The sequence below is a fragment of the Centruroides vittatus genome, unplaced genomic scaffold (assembly GCF_030686945.1).
Source record: "Centruroides vittatus isolate TY-2023 unplaced genomic scaffold, ASM3068694v2 contig_1695, whole genome shotgun sequence".
Lineage (NCBI taxonomy): Eukaryota > Metazoa > Arthropoda > Arachnida > Scorpiones > Buthidae > Centruroides > Centruroides vittatus.
The window spans coordinates 50586-67628 of NW_027121028.1; the positions used below are offsets into that span (position 1 = coordinate 50586).

The 17043-nt window shown below is 34.1% G+C and overlaps 1 protein-coding gene across 2 annotated transcripts; it reads left to right on the forward strand.

Annotated features, from left to right (window-relative positions):
• The first annotated feature begins 2509 nt into the window (after nucleotides 1-2509).
• Nucleotides 2510-12656, forward strand: LOC136969032 (L-aminoadipate-semialdehyde dehydrogenase-phosphopantetheinyl transferase). Of its 2 annotated transcripts, XM_067263104.1 has the most exons (6): nucleotides 2510-2692; nucleotides 9070-9295; nucleotides 9370-9491; nucleotides 9913-10128; nucleotides 12012-12171; nucleotides 12633-12656. In XM_067263104.1, the coding sequence occupies exons 1-5, from the start codon at nucleotides 2543-2545 to the stop codon at nucleotides 12141-12143; spliced, it is 846 nt and encodes a 281-aa protein (XP_067119205.1). In that variant the 5' UTR covers nucleotides 2510-2542; the 3' UTR covers nucleotides 12144-12171; nucleotides 12633-12656. The 2 variants fall into 2 exon arrangements, with proteins under 2 accessions (XP_067119205.1, XP_067119204.1); XM_067263103.1 differs by lacking the exon at nucleotides 12633-12656 and having other exon boundaries at nucleotides 12012-12212.
• The last annotated feature ends 4387 nt before the right edge of the window (nucleotides 12657-17043 follow it).

Genomic DNA, 17043 nt, shown 5'->3' on the forward strand with positions numbered 1-17043 from the left:
GAATTTTGCTTCATTTTATTCATGCAAATCAGATAAATTGTTCTTATCCATTAACATTTTAACTATACATAATTGTATATAATTCATTAGTGCCTCTCACTGCCTTTTATTGTTGATTATTTTTTAAATTTATGTGAATATTTAATTTTTTTGTATAATTTGTATCATAACTAACTAAATTTTGTAATTACTAAATTCTTTGTGAAATAAAACTAATTTCTTTATAGTTTGTTGTTTACTTACTTTTAACCTTTTTTAAATTTGACAATATATGTAAAGTAAATTGTTAATAAATTTCAGTGCTAATTACAAGTATGCATTTAAATGATGGACTAGGTGTTCAACAGGAATCTAATAAATGTATAAGAAACCAAAAAAGTTGGTCTCTCGTACCATTTCTACGTTTGGATACATAAATACTTATCGTTGCGTTACGTACGGCCTATACAAGCGGTAGACTATGCCCAATAGGTTTCTAAGTATTCCGTGCAACATCTCCCATTCCTCGCCGTTCGACCAAATCTGTAAAGGGTGCCCATAGATCAGACCGAGTTAAAAATAAAAAATGACCCTCGACGTATTTTTTGGAATGTATTCTCATCATTAAGTGATGCATACCCATATTTATATCATATAAACATTTGTCATCACTGCAACATAAATTCACACCGTAATATTTAATAACCATATATGAACTATTGAAAATGAGTGGGTAAATCAGTTTTTCTAAAACTGTTGTGGAGTTCAGTTCCCGACAGCATTATTTACATATTAGTTGCAAAGAAGGGTGATCGTTATGCCCTTGTACAAAGGAAATTTTACCACTTATTAACAAAACATTTAATGTGTGAACCTACTTATAAAACATGAATTCTCAGGAAATTCTGTTTAGGAACTCAAGAAGCTTCTAAAATTGGCAAGATATTCTGCAAATGCAATAAAATTGCATCTATAATTAGAACATTTTTTCATAGAAGTTTTAATAATGTAAACTGACTCAATATATCAGGAAGCATATTAATGGAAAAAATTACTAATTTTGATATTCCTGTAAATTTTATTAGCATAATCTTTGTAAATCCTTTTAAATTCTATTTATATGTGAAATTTTAAATGAAAACAAAATTTTTTCAAAGCTCTATCTTAGAAGTAATCCTTTACCCTTAATGAAAATCAGCGAAACTTGATGCAAGTTGTCCAGGTAGATGGGAATTGCACTTACACCAAGAACATCAGAATTTAATTCTCAGTTTAAATTGATCCAGCGAAAGAATCATTGCTTAGGATTTGTTTCCATCCTGCTCAGAACTCAACATAAAGTTTAGTTTTGATGGGATAAGATTGTAACACAATTGCAATCTGCCAAGAGGGATGCTTTCTAGGAAGATTTTCTACAAACTACCCCTGTTAGAAGTTACATGTAGAAAATCGTGTGGCCGTCCCGTCGGTTTGGTGCGAACCCACAACTACCGGCGTTCGGCGGTTTATCCGCTCGGCTACCGGCGAGCTAGTTAAGAAAGACCAGAAAGTTCTGTAAGGATCCGTTAATGGTGTCTAATATATTGAATTGAATGTCACCGTATGCAATAATGGTAGAATACAAGGGTTTGGGGCCGAATTTATAAAAGTTTTTTAGCAAAAATAATTTATGGAACTGGTCTTCAAAATGCCCTCCTGATGGTTTTACAAATTTTTGTAAAATCACGAGGAGGACATTTTGAAGACCGGTTCCATAAATATCTTTCTTCACGAAATGATACTTTTGGAATGTTTAGTTACAACCTCTCGAATTTTTGAAATTTTCTCCTTTTCTGAGCAAATTTTAATTTGGAGAACAGAACTCCCACAGCAGTTCGGCAAACCCCAAATGACTACTTCCTGGGCATACATGCAGATATTTGTATAGATCACAGAGGAATGTGTTTTGAAGATTGATATTAAATTGGATTACATCTGCCAGGAACTTTATATGAATTTACTCCAAACTTAATAGCATTGACAATTTTCTTATAAAACACGTTCCTACCCTCAAAATTGAGCTTTTTTTCCATTTTATAATTGAAAATTAAAATTTTTTTAAAATAAAATAAAACAATAGATGGCGTCACAAAAATTTTAAACGTTGCCGGAATAGTTATGCAACCCGATGCTGTATTTTTATTTATACAGCTACGATCGATGTAGTAGCAGTTCTAATATTTGTATATTGACAATTAAAATTTTGTTCATTAAAACTAAACGATTAAACAATTTTCAACACAACACGAAACCTTCGCGACTTTTGTTTAATCTGGCAACAAATCACCAAATCGATGGTAAAACTAAAACCTTCTCGGATAATTTTAAAAGGTAGCGTTAAATTATAAATGTGATTAGTTATTTATTTACCCGACGTTTATTTATAAATTAATAAATCGATAAAAATTTAAATTAAAACAAAAAATTATTATTATTTCGGTTGCGAACCAGCAGGTGGTGCATTTGTCGTAAAATGGCGTCGTGACATGTGGTTTTTGTTTGGCTGGTCTCATCGTATCGCTGGATGTTTAAGATGAGTTGGAGGTGTTACTTTTATTTGCCCTCTTGGAAACCGACAGCAAACGAATGGATGTTTTGTAATCGGTGCATTCAAAGCGAAGAAAAAGAACGAATAAGAAAATTTGTGTATAAAAAGGATGCGATTGCATCAATGGTAAATTTCTTGGTTAATGTTACCTTTGGTTCCAAGATGGCGGCTCGTCTGATTCCAACAAGGAAACAGTGGGGACACACGTTTTAACCTAACCTAACCGGTTAATATGCACCTAGGTAGTCCAAGATGGCGGCGTTTCCGGGAAAGCGGTATGTTGATAACTGTAGAGGGCGTTTTTCACAATCTAGCATTTTTAATTTGTTTCGCAGTCGTGGCGTATGCAAGACGTTTGTTTCTTTAGAATTTTCATAGTACTGTACGTTTCGTATATTTAATATCGTTTTTTCTATTTCGTATTATTTTAATTAATTATTTGCTTCTGTATTGAATTATATTTCGAAATTAACAAATAATGACGTCCGAAGATATTTTTTCTGAAGAATTCTGGAGTAAGTGTGATTCACGAATGTTCTTCCGCTTACTTGGAAATGAATATAACGATTTAAAGGTGGATAAGAGAATTTCGTCAGATGTGAAGCTAGCTGTAAAACTTGGTTTACAGCATGTCGAAGGTGTTTGTAATAATTGCTCCCGTACGTGTAAATTGGTGTACCGTGCCGACAGGAATTCCGTAGTGATGAGATGCGCCTATTGTAAAAAAAATGGCTCTGCTTTCGACGGTACCTTTAAAGGCAAGTGTGGACATATTTCTTGGGGCACTATATTTTCCTTCATATGGCACTTGCTGTGCATAGAATGCACGCTAACAAATGCAGCCTTTGCGTGTAGTATTAGTAATCATACGTCTGTTGATTGGGCAAACTACTTACGTTTAGTTATGATGATAGCCGTGGATAATGTTTCGTCATTTAAAATAGGAGGACCCAACAGAACTGTTGAAATTGATGAAACCGTAATATCCAGACAAAAATATGAAAAGGGTCGCAAACTGAAGGGCACAAGATGGATAGTTGGCGGAGTGTGTCGTGAGGATAACACATGCTTTGTTTGCAAGGTTAACGACAGGAGTGAGGAGACATTGAATTGGATAATTTCGAAATTTGTTAATTCCGGAAGTACAGTTTTGACTGATGACTGGAGGGGTTATAATCACATAAATGACCTCGAAGGTGTAGAAATAGTTCACAAGACTGTGAATCATTCAGAAAATTTCGTGAACCCTCACACTGGTGTACATACTCGAAAGATAGAAAGTTTATGGGGTGTCTTAAAAAACAGGAAACATTTGTTTAAACATTATACCGAGGATTTGTCGGATTCCTATCTGTATATGTTCATGTACAAGAAGTTGTTTAAATGGCATACAATGAGCCCCGGAAAACGATTCCAATTGTTTGTGAAACATTTAAGTTATATATATCCAGGATCAGGTAAGATCCCTGTATGGAAGGAACCAGAGTCTGTGCCTGCTGCCCCAGAACCCCGAAAGAAAAAGGAGGAAACGGAAACAAAGAAAAAAAACAAATCTGAGAACAGTGGGAATGTAAAATTGACGAGTAAAAGAAAAGAATCATCCCAACCCGAAACAAATGCCAGTTATGTCGTTGCTAAAAGAAAGAAAAGAAAATGACAAACTTTGAAAACGTAAGTAAAAAACATCATTTTTATTTGTAAACACGGTGTGCGTAATGTATATATTTTTTAATACTTAATAATAGATTTTATGTAGTCTGTAATGTAGAATAAGTGTGTAAATAAAAAAATTTAGTTAGGCATCAGCGTTTCCTAGGTTGTCACGTGATCGCGTTTTGCTTCCAACAGTTGCTGTTGGGAGCATCAGTAGTCCTAACCGGAAATGCCGCCATCTTGGACTATCTAGGTGCATATTAACCACCTAACCTATTCTAATAAATTACTATAATTATTGCCAACCAAATTATTAGAACAGGTTAGGTTAGAACACTCCCTTTCCTGTCACAGATCACTCCGAAATCACCACTACTCTTCATATTTTAACCTAGTTTCCCTTAAGTGATTAAAAACATGTTAAAATACAACCACTCAAAAACTGTGTTAACTCGATGTAAAGCTACAAAAAACCAAACAAGAGGCAGAAATATGCAGTGCCTTGAGACCTGGAGCCCGTTATACTTCACCATCTGTGACTTCCAATCTCTATATCTGTCTGTCCACGTCGAACTGTGCTTCTGCTCTCTCCGTAACTTTCTCCTTTCGAATATCCAAGGCTCGGTTAAGCACCACTGTAATGTGTGAGAACTGGTCGATTTCCTATGCCACGCTTCCTTCTTCACCTTCGAAGGCGTTACATTTCTACAAGGTGGGGCAATCTTCTCTTGGGCACCTTTTCTGATCTAGTTATTCGGCAGCTTGAGACTTCCGTCCTTCCCATCCTTGACCACTGCATTCTCACGACACGATACGTTGACGACATTCTCGTCGTATGGCAGCGTAAGTCCTGTATTTGAGCCTTTGTGAAAAAAATGGACGACAACCCCTAATGCAGTGGTTTCCAACCTTTTTGTACTTGCTCCCCCCTTAAAAACTTGTTGCGCCCCCTTAATTTTTCTAACAATCTAATTTCATAAATACTCAACTGATATTATAATTTATTTAATGGGCTACAAAATAATATACAATATTATGTAAAAATATACATAAAAAATAATTATTTATTATAAGAAATTATAATTTTAAATGTACTAAAAATAATGTACTATTATAACAGTTATGAAATTTACCTCAATATTAATTTAGAAGTTACCAAAGCGAAGTGTTTCATTCTATATATCAATGTGGTTATCGCAAGCACTACTAACGAACTAATTCTGTTCATAGACAACAGAAAAAAAACAGATGCTTCTGTTTAGTGAAGTTTGGCGCGAGTAAGCACGAGAATACCCGGGATGTTCCGAGTGCTTGTCTTTTGTTTCCTCATCCCGCTGGCGCTTGGCTCCAAACGCGAAAGCGAGATGTTTTCGTTCCAGCAAGAGTATGGATGGATGTTTCAGCATTTGTACCCAAAAAATTCGCGGCGAGGATTGTGGATTACGTATACCTATTTTGCTGATTCATTTTTTTGACACCTATTCGACTTTTTTGGTTTGTATTCGAAAATGATATTTTGGAAACAGCTGCATGCCCCCCTTGCAACAGTCTCGCGGCCCCCTAGGGGGGTGCGCCCCACAGGTTGGAAACCACTGCCCTAATGCCTTTGTCTCTGCCTTGAATGAGATGGCGATTGAGGGGTCCTCTTCTTTGATCTCTGGCTTAAGGATGCATCACAACTAAAGTTTATAGGAAGCCTACAAACCATCCAACCTTCATCCCTGCCCATCTCCACAAACCTTTTATCTTTGAGATAGCTGGCTTCGACGTCCTAGTTTGTAGGCCTTCGCCTATTTGTCAGACACGCATGACTGGGATACAGAGGTTCTAACCATTACCCAATACACAACTCTGCGTGGCTACTCTCCACTCACCATTAAGGGCCCTATGTGTTGTCTTTCTGCCGTCACACCAAACATTTGTACCCAGGACACAGTTTACAAGACCGTAACGTACGATAGAAGACTAGCTATCTCGTACAAACAGATATCCAGGAACAATAATTTTTGTTTAGTCTTCTGTAGAAGTTCCTCAATTTTCACCCTTCTCCGCAACACTAAAGACCATCCCAACGTGCACCTTCAACCAGGCATCTACACTATTCCTGTTATTGATCATAGATCTAACTGCAACTTAGAGTACATAGGTGCTACGATTCACCCTTTAAATACTCGCCTCAAAGAACGTCGGAATATCATCCCGAAAGGATCAGATAGCACTGCATAGCACTGCAGTGATAGCTATACTTGCCTCTGACCCCAACATTGATGTGGATTTTGACCATGCATACCTTATTTGTAGCTCTTCCCAGCAACCCTTTCTCAGACACTTAGAGCAAGTGGATAATATTGCTATTAACTTCCCTGATGTAGACTCCTTCCCACAGCATGGAAGTTTTTTTTTGAACTGTAAACTTACTTTCCTCTCTCCCTCCCCACTCTTCGTTATGTTATCTCATCTTTTCACACATGTATGGCAATCCCCCATTGTTTCAACAACTGCAGGATTAGTTAGCCTGAGGATTCCCATTCAACTTAGCATTAGCAAAAACATTAGCACTTTCAAATTTTTTCTGCTGGTGGTTTGGTTTTTCTGTAGCTTTATAAAATACATTAGAAACCCTTTCCTTAACCCTAACTGTAAAATCTTAGGACATAATATGTACATGTGTATAAGTGAATTTATCACATTTAAATCTTTTTCCTGTACTTATTTGACTTTTCTTCATAAAATTGCAGTTCTGAATGAGAAGGTTGGACTCCCCTCAAAATTTTAGACCACTTTTGACAGCCAAAAATGTCAAAGGAATCATATTTCCGACTTTAACCCTACAATGTATACCGTACCTTTGCACTTGTATCATATTGTATATACTATTGTATTATACCTGCTTTTATATCTTATCATTACTTTTATTTTTGTAACCATTTTGTATTTGCTATTTTATTACTATATAATTTTGTAATCATCCTATTATATTCTGTAACCATTTAGCTTTATCCTGTAATCACTGTTCACCTATGTGAACATTGCTTATTGTATTTGTACTGTCTCCTGTAATCAACTATACTTTTGCCATCACGTGTTATATCACATTTCTGTTCTACTCCCGGCAATGCTTTGCGGTACCGGGCATGTACTATTTTGTACCTAATAAAAAGATATTGATTGATTGATTTAACCCTTGACGAGATATTAGCCTCAGAATTGGGTGGTTGGGATTATCTCAATTCCAAAGTCCCAACTGCTTCATTCAGAGCTGCATTTGTACCCTTTTCTGACCTTATTTATAAAAGCAGTGTCTATTTGTGAGGAAAACAAAGCAGTCCTGGTGGTTTGTTAAATTAGACAGGTGCAGTCCAATTTAACAAACCACTTAGTGGCATGAAAACAACTACAATTAGACGAGTAAACACGTTGGAAGATGACCACTCGCATTTGGGTCAGTGCGAATGTAAAAGAAAGCTTTGCATGTGACTATCTTTCTGATTGGTTGGAAGTTGGCTCCCAAAAAACATTTAAATTGGAGAGATCAGAGAAAAAGGCAGGATAAGGGATAAGGATAAGGGTCAGAATTGATAGCACATAGATCTGATACTCAGCAAGCCCACTGAAGATAGAGAGGTTAGACTCCTCAAGAAAGGACTCTCGGGTACAGGTGAGATCTGCAGTCAAATGACAAGTAGAGACGAAGCCTATCCACAGTTCTGAAATTATCAAGAAGACATCCAATCCCTGATTATTCCAGTCTATCTTCGATTGTTTGTGTCAATCGGTACAGTATGGTTCTGGGATAAACTGTATATACCAAATCAAGTTGAGTGTGGAGGTATATTTCCCTGCTTACTAAAGAAATCTTCTTGAGGAGACAGAGGACAGAGAGAAACTTTTACTGACAGCATGATTTTCTTTCAGTACAAATCAGTCTTTGTGATCATCTTTGTGGCTCACCCAGCATTGATTATGATCTTTTTCAACTAACTTTGCTTATAGAATCCACTTTTCATCACCAGTGATGAGTTGTTTGAGGAAGGACTTGTCTTCATTGTGTTAATGTAACAAAATGCAAGCAGAAATGCAGTCCACTAAATTTTTATCACACAGTTGACGTGGCATTCAAGCTTCTTGACCAGTCCAAGCTTTCACAAATGGCTTAAAACCATAATAGCATTAATGTTTAGTGTCACCAATTTCACGTGTCATCAAATTACAACTGCTATCAATCATAGCATTGATTTTATCAACATCTGTGGTGACAGGTTGGCCAGTGTGAAATTCATCTTTGACATCAAAATTTCACTCTAAATCTCTGGAATCTAAGTGTTGAATATAGCCATAAAACTACATTTTTTATCTGGGAACATTGAAATGGTAAAAAGAAAAAAATATTAGCTATACTTGTATATTTGAATCTCATAGATGAAGCATTCTACTACTAACACAGTTGGACAGATTAAGTACACTTGTACAGTACAAACCAAGCCCAAATCATCTTACTAATGAAATAATTAAGCCAGATTTATTATCAAGCAGCATTTGGCTAATTAAATATACAAATGTCATATAATAGTAGGCATTTAAGTCATTAACTTGTATTAAATTTGATACAAGTGATTCCTCTAGAATAGGGTGGCCAACCTTTTTTTACAGGTGTGTCTATAAATGGGTACGAATTTTTTGGTGAGCCACCGTTCTACCACCCCCTTCATTTGATTTAAATTAATAGTTATTGAAAGCCCGTACCACCACATCATTTTCGTGCTTTCGTTTAGACCTCGCCGTGTAGATACAATTCCCGATCAACATACTTTCTCTCTTCTTTTTTCTAAAGTTATTTTTTTCATATATAGGTTGGAAGATTAATGTTAAGAAAATTAATTTCCGAAATTTTAAACTTAAATTACGGCGAAGTCGGCTTCGAAAGATCCTCCAAAGAAAGACCCGTCTTACGTAAAGATTTATCGGTAAAGTATCCGTCGCTCGACTTTAACCTTTCTCACCAAGGAGATTATTGCGTCTGTGCTGCAGAAATAAATAATAAAGTAGGCATCGACGTTATGAAAATAAGCTATACAGGTAACAAAAATATTTTATTATTGAAACATTTATTATTCCGACGGCCGTTTTACAAGAGTTTATTTACGTAACAGGTGGAAAATCCATATCCGAGTTTTTTAACCTGATGAAAAGACAGTTTACTTCTGAAGAATGGGATTTCATTGAATTGCCCAGTTTAGAAATGGAAAAACTTGAAAAATTCTACAGACTTTGGGTTTGTTATTACTTTAATAACTATATAGAAATATATTAACCGATTTACTGTTTCCATATGTAGCATTTTTCTGTATCAAAATACTATGCATAATAAAATGGAAAGTGCTTTACTAACTTTTTATTAGTACAGCAATTTCCACCTTTTTTGTTGGTTTTCTTTTCAGTTGCCCTTCTCTAATTTTTCACATAAACCTGTTGTAAAAGCCTTTTTTCCTCCATTTTAAAACAGGTTTATGTGAAAAATTATATATATACCTATCTAAACCATCATAATCTTTCTCTAATAGACTTTCTAAGCCCAAGCTTTCATTAAACCCTTCAAGTTTTTCCTGCTACGATGATCATAAATTTCATTTGTAATTTTGTCTTAAGATGTTCTTAAATGGATTAAAGTTTTTTATTATAGTTAATTCTTCCAGTGCTTGAAAGAAAGTTATGTAAAGGCTATTGGAGTTGGTATTAGTTACAGTTTGCAACAATTGTCTTTCTGCTGCAAATCTCCAAATCTTCGGACGGACGTCGTAACGACGGATACCGAATTATATATAAATAACGAACGTGAAACTAATTGGATGTTTCAGGAAACTTTACTCGACGAGCAACATTGCGTTGCAGTTGCTGTCAATAAAACTCAGGTAAAATAAGGTTGCTTTTTATAGCTTATGCAATATAATGTAGTGATTAACATAAGAAGAATGGAATATGAACTTCCTAAAGAGTTTAAAATATACATTTTTCTGTTTCCTCGGAGACTTAGATATCTCAACCTGAGGGAGGTGTTACCGAGATTTATACATGTTGCTCCTTTTTTATATGCAAAATGAAAATTGTTAAAGGTAAAACAAAGCATTTTCTAAAATAACAACATAACAGAGCTATGATCATTCATCTAAAGAACAAGTCACTTTGCGTTTCTTTCCATTGTGTTTCAGTTAGAAAAAAGGTTAATGAGAAGTTGTTTCGCAGAGCAAAGTACTACAAACCCTCGTTGACAGCTCCATATTTTTCACAAATTTTTTAAACTAAAATTCCTATAGAAATTGCAAATATTTTTGTGGTTTGACTGGCCATATTACCAATTACATTGGACTTGTTGGCTAGGCTTTGTGTGGGTATACAAGGTGGATGGAAAGTGACTAGGCATTGAGAAATTTTGCTATGATTTCTATATTTCTAAAACACAGATGATGAAAATTATTTGACGTGTACATATTAAATGGAAATATGATGCATACTTTAAAATTCAATGTAGGCACTAGTGCCATCCACCAATGAAACCTTAGTTCGTGATGTGAATGGAATGCCATTTCTCTATGCGTCTATAACTGAACCTGTGATCGTTAGCTTCGGATGACAATTCTTGATTGTTTCTGAATGGATTGTAGCATAACATGTACACCACCATCTCTGCACTGCAATCACTAATTTCAACACCTCATTGCATGCAGCAATCTGTGCTCGTTCTCGAACAGACGAGCTATTGGCCATCTTTTTGCCGTTGCACTCGTGGCCTCTCTCGGTCCCGAGCCACCGAAGCGGGAATTATAAAGTTCCATCAATTGATATACAGCATGTTTATTTTTAAAGCATTATTACAAGATAGTGCTGTATTGGAATATGTTTTGTTTACTAATGCATTTCACACCAAGTGGAGAGCTAGTGTAAGTGTGATGTTGGTTTGAAAAAAGACATCAACCACGTACAAACCTGCACAGTGAAAATTCTTCCAACAGACAAAACTTGGACTTCAAACAGATCCTGAAATGCACTTAATCATAACAATAGATACGATTTTTAATTTATTACAATAGTTTTTGATTCGACACTGTAGTAAAACACTAAAATTAAAACGTGACACGAGTGTAAAATACTTAATTAATTATTCAAAATCTTTTTAAATTTTTCTTGCTGTGTTTTCCTTTACAATAAATATCTTCAAATATTTCTTATAATAGAAACCAACTCGATAATTAAATTAATTTTTATTTTTTGACGATCAAAAACGGGAATTATTCGTCTTTGGAATAGTTTTTCTACGTAATCAATAGTTCTTGGAATGGGATGTTCATTCCTACTCTTGCTTTTAAAATTAGTTGTATTAAAATTGTATTCTTAGCGTCCTCCTCCTCATCTACTTTTATTGTTAAAAAAGTAGCTAAAGAAACTTGCTGTGACATAACAATGGATTTCTCACCAAGCGGTCATTCAGCTTGATATGAAAAGCAGGGAATGCAATGCTAATACTGAGCAATTAAAATAAAAATTGCTGCATTCAGGAAGGCAAATTAATTGTTAAGATTTCTGCATACAAATTGAGAGAAGAGGAAAGTTCTATAGATGTAAAAATAAATATTCATATAAAGATTGTAAGATAAATTGCAGTACAATTCAAAGGATTCATCTCAGATTACTTTACTCTATTTTTTAGAGATAATATTTGACTTCGAACATGCAGATTCTCTTTTTGTAAAAAAGAAACTTTATGTTATCTGCTTGTAAAAATGTTTTTATTTTTCAGAAAGACGAAGATTTCGTTCCCAATTTCAAACTTCTGACATATCGAGATTTAATAGAAAATGCCGAACCGTTGTCGGAAGAGGATACTTTGTGCGGAGAAGAATTTTACGGAAAACCGGAACGGCCTCGATAAAAATGTTCATTAGTATATATGAATTTATGTGCGTAAATTTTTATATTAAAATTTATTTATTAATAAAAATTACAGTATTTCAATACAAAAATATTTTTATTAATACACTGTTTACCAGTACACCTACAATAATTATACAGCTCATAATATTTTTCAGTTTTAACTTTAGAAATTCTTACTTTAGATAATAGTACAGGTACTCCTCGCTTTATGACCGAGTTCCGTTAAGCGAATTGGTCGATAAGCGAGGAGCTTACGCCGGGAATATAGGATTGTTGTAAAATTATACAAATTATGCAACAAGCTTCAAATTTATTCATAAAAAGACTATTATAGTACGCTATTAGCCTATTATAGTACACGCAGTGCGCGTGTCACCATTCGCCACCGATCGAGACTTGAGCCGAGAAAGGGGATTCCCCGAATTGCAGGTCGAAATTCAAGTGGTCGTAAAGTCGGGAGTACCTGTATTTTAAATTTTTGAAACAGTAAATAACTTATAATATGAAGAATGTGTTACAGTAGAATGTAATTTAAACATTCTTGAAGTGTTAAAAAATATGTTCCTATGGTTATAAGTATTTATTTTTATTCATACATTGATTGAAATAACAAGAGGAAAGTTTAAAAATATCTTAGTTATCAGCTTCATTAATTAAAATTTATTAATATAGGATGGATGGAAAGTAACTAGGCATTGAGAAATCATCACAATTTTTGTATAATAATGCAGTCGTAATAAAATTGTCTGTGCGTGTACCTCGTCGAATGGAATTTTATAATTCTTTCATCGGTGATGTGGGCAATGGCAAAAAAGATGGCCAATTGCTGCATGTTGTGAGGTGTGGATATTAGTGGTTACTGTGCAGAGATGGTAGCATATGTCATGCCACAGTCAAGAATTGTTACTTGGTTGCAGATGAACAGAGAAGTGGCCATCCATCCACATTATTACTGGGAAAAACATGGTGGATGGTGCTGCTGCCTACATTGAATTTTAAGGTATACATCCATATTTCTATTTAATAAAGTATGTGTCAAATCATCTTTACATTAGAGGTATGGAAATTATAGGGATTTCTTAATGCCCGGTTACATTCCATCCACCCTGTGGATTATGTTTGGAAAAGCAATATCTTATGACCATTAAAACGAAACTGGCGAGACAAAAAAATTACCGTCGGCATTAAAACACAAGCACTTTTGACATTTTTATCAATGTCATCTTCAGGTAAAGAATAATAATTTTAGAACAATTCAATTTTTAAAAAAAAAAAAAAAAAAGGACCATTACATAAATATAAAAACGATTATATTTAATATATAATATGATACTATATTTTGTATACTAGTGTTTGGATGACAAGCATTTTACAGAAAGTCACAAATCAACATTACAATTCCCAGGTATGTTAGTTTCTGCATTTGATGATTTTTTAAGTCTGTTCAGAATCTTTTGATTGGTTCATAATCTGGTTGACATTTTGGGAAATTTACATGGTTCTGTACATGCCATTCTTCACAATGACTGGAGAATGCCTCAAATCTGTTCACATTGTTCTTCATCTATTAACTTTCTCAGAACAATCACTCATCAGTAGAGAACTAATGTGTACAGTTCACAAAAATCTGATATTTCTTGTATAACTTTTTAGAGAAAATGCATCTCATTGATATGGAAATCAGCTTTTCTCAACAGTTCTAAGGGAAAGGCAATGCTGTGGCCTCCTTTGATGTAAAAGGATGCATTACAAGTTAGCAGTATGCCACCTTGCTGATGGGTCTAAGTTCTAGTGGGTGATTCTAGAAAGACATTTATTTTTTCTTTTCCCACAAAACTTGTCTTTATTTGAGATTTAGTTGCCTCTGTGTTGCAATAAGATGAAAATAGTCTCATTTTTGGCAGCAAAATCTCAAATTCTCAGATGTATGCTTCTAATCTATATCATCAATTAAATGATGATATAGATTAGAAGTACCTATAAATTGTAGACCTATAAATTCTCACTGTTGTTTATCTGTCTTTCCTTAATCTCAAGAACGGTATTAGGTAAACGAAATGAAAGACCAGATATGGAAAGCTTTGAGACAGGAGACCCCAATTAACCGAATATAAACTTTTGATGCAAACCGGAAATCGCATTATTTCAAATCAAAACTTTCCCCGAAAGCAGTTAGTAGACGACTGGCACTACTCCATTTGTCGTGTACAGTACACGGGCAAGACACTACTAATTTGAGGTGGGGGCATATATTTTAAATTAAATAAATTAAGAATATGATTGAAAATTGCAACCTGGCATTGTGACGATGTCACAATAAATAATTGCTTGTTAGTAATAAATAAATATAACAATAATGCCAATGAGGCTCATAAGTACAGATTAATCGCACACCTTTTTGATTTTTATTCATCAATGCGCGATGCCTCGGAATTATTTCGGTTTATCGACAGCCTTCGTAAGCCGGATTACACATATATTTTCAACATCGTGATATTATAATTAAAATACTATTTTTATTTATTAAATTCTCTTATATTCATACAAACTGACAAGAGGGCTGTTGAATAAACCGAAATGCATTCCGGGACATCATGCACGAATGAATAAAAATCGAAAAGGTGTGATTAATCTGTACTTATAACACTTGAGACCAACGAGGCTCATAGTTATTTAGGCGACTCATTTGCCAAATCGATTAACTCCATAAAACAAAAGGTGGAGAAAAGTGACAAAATAATATATACATTCTTTGTTAAAATTCCTTTTAAAATATAAATTCAAATAAACATTGTATTATTATAGATGTAGCTTTTATTTAACATTCTATAATGTATAAGATAACAACGATTATAGCAGTTGTATGCAATTACAATTTTGATATGATTGAGGGAGTTAATCAATTTGGCAAGTGAAGAAAGTAATAATGCCAAATTCAGTCTTAAAATTGATTTTTGTCGTCATTTTGTTTAAATTGGTTATTCGGCAACATAAATGACAACTTCTTCGTCAACTGTATTTGAGGTCCCATCGTGTCGACGTGTTATTAAATTTTTGTAAGAATTATGTTTAATAGGAGGGATAGAAAATATATTTTTAGTTTCATCCATCTTGATATAACTTTTCGTTTTTCTAAGAACAATTGCCACCAAAATTAAAACAATCATTCAATAATCCGAAAGTATACTTACTTCTGCAGCAGTTGGACTGTAACTAATTAATTTCTTTTACGTATTTAATATTATTTCGTCACAAAACGTAACTTACAGTTATCCGCAAGGCACTGGACACTGCGATTGCAATGCTGCAGTGTGTGCTGGCAGATTTACATCACAGTATGGAGTTAATTAGATTGGCTTCTGAAATAAATATTTTTTTCAATGGCCAATAAAATTTGTCATTAAGTGGTATTAATCATTATTATTATGGGATACTTCTTACGAAAATAAAAAATTAGGAGTATACGAAATGCTTTGACACTAAAATTTTAAAGAATTTAAAGTGAGTTAATCGATTTGGTTTGTGAATGCTCATTTATTACTAATTAATTTCAAATTCTTCATGTCAACACTGGAACTCTCTCCAAATTATGAATATTGGCAAAAGCCTGGCACTTGTATTTCTACAGACTTTGCTTACACATACTTTCATGCCTCCACCAAAACATTTCACTTAAGAATTGGAAATTTAAATCAATGAGCAATTATTTATTGTGACATCATCACAATGCCGGTCTGCAATTTTTAATCATACTCTTAATGTATTTAATTTAAAATAAATGCCCTCCACCTCAAATTAGTAGGGGCTTGTCCCTGTACATCATCCTTTTCATTTAACAATAGTCATGCTGGTCTAACACCTTTTGAAGGAAAATTTTTGAATTGAAATAATGACTTCTGGTTTGCTACGGAAGCTTTTATATAGTTAACCGGAGTCTCCTACCCCTAAGTTCCCATATCTGATCTCGTCTTTCATCTATCTAACTCTAAGGAAAGACAGATGGACAATAGTGGGAATTTATAGGTTACAATTTTTTCAAATTGCAGCCCAACAAGTGAAAGATGAGTGTGTTGTTACTGCAAGTTAACACAGAATAAGTGGATTGTAGCTGCATAAGAAACTTACTTTAAAGGTGGTATTGTGTATGTACTGTACACTTTTAATATTTACAATAACACAAATAGTAAGTTATTACTTTTGCAGAAATATTACTACTTAGGCAAAGAACCCCCAAACAAATGACACCGCTATTAAAACAATTGCGACATTGACGTTACAGACGGAATCCCAAAATCGATCGGGTTTCAAAAAATGCAAAATCTTCTCTATTTCTTCTTCGGGAGAAAGCTTTCGCGTTTCCTGCTTTTTCTCTTTAGAGTTCTTCACTCCACACAGACGATAAAATGTTTTTTTTATTAATGAGGGTTTTGATCCTATAAAAAATATTATTATAAATCAATAAAAAGATATATCTGATGTTTTACATAAAAGCACTGAAATTTGATTATTAAAACCAGTTTGTATGTATTAGTAAGGTTGTAAGGTATTAGTCTACTTTTAAAGTTTAAGGATACAAAAGATAAATATTTCTAAACTGCATGACAAGCATTATTGTTCAATGAAACCTTCATTTTGAGTATTGTGAACAGTGTCAAACAGTTTAGAAAACAATTTCTCTCTCTTTAGTTGCTTCTTCAAAGGGTCAGCTATTACAAATGTGAGACTGTTCCTCCATAAATTATAAGTTTCTAAAACTTATTCACACTGGTTAATTGGTTGGTGAGTCATAACATTTTCATTACTCCTTCTGGTCTCTTCTTAATTCAAATAGGCTTATAAGTTTTTTGGTATGTGTATAAATATAAATATGAAGTATTACATCATAAATCTGAAATTTT

What these genes read in the sequence shown, in the direction of transcription:
- LOC136969032 (XM_067263104.1), top strand. Translation starts at nt 2,543, where the DNA reads ATGTTTAAGATGAGTTGGAGGTGTTACTTTTATTTGCCCTCTTGGAAA. An exon ending in AGGATGCGATTGCATCAATG is followed by an intron (nt 2,693 to 9,069) that starts GTAAATTTCTTG and finishes TTTCATATATAG; the next exon opens with GTTGGAAGATTAATGTTAAG. An exon ending in AAAAATTCTACAGACTTTGG is followed by an intron (nt 9,492 to 9,912) that starts GTTTGTTATTAC and finishes TAATTCTTCCAG; the next exon opens with TGCTTGAAAGAAAGTTATGT.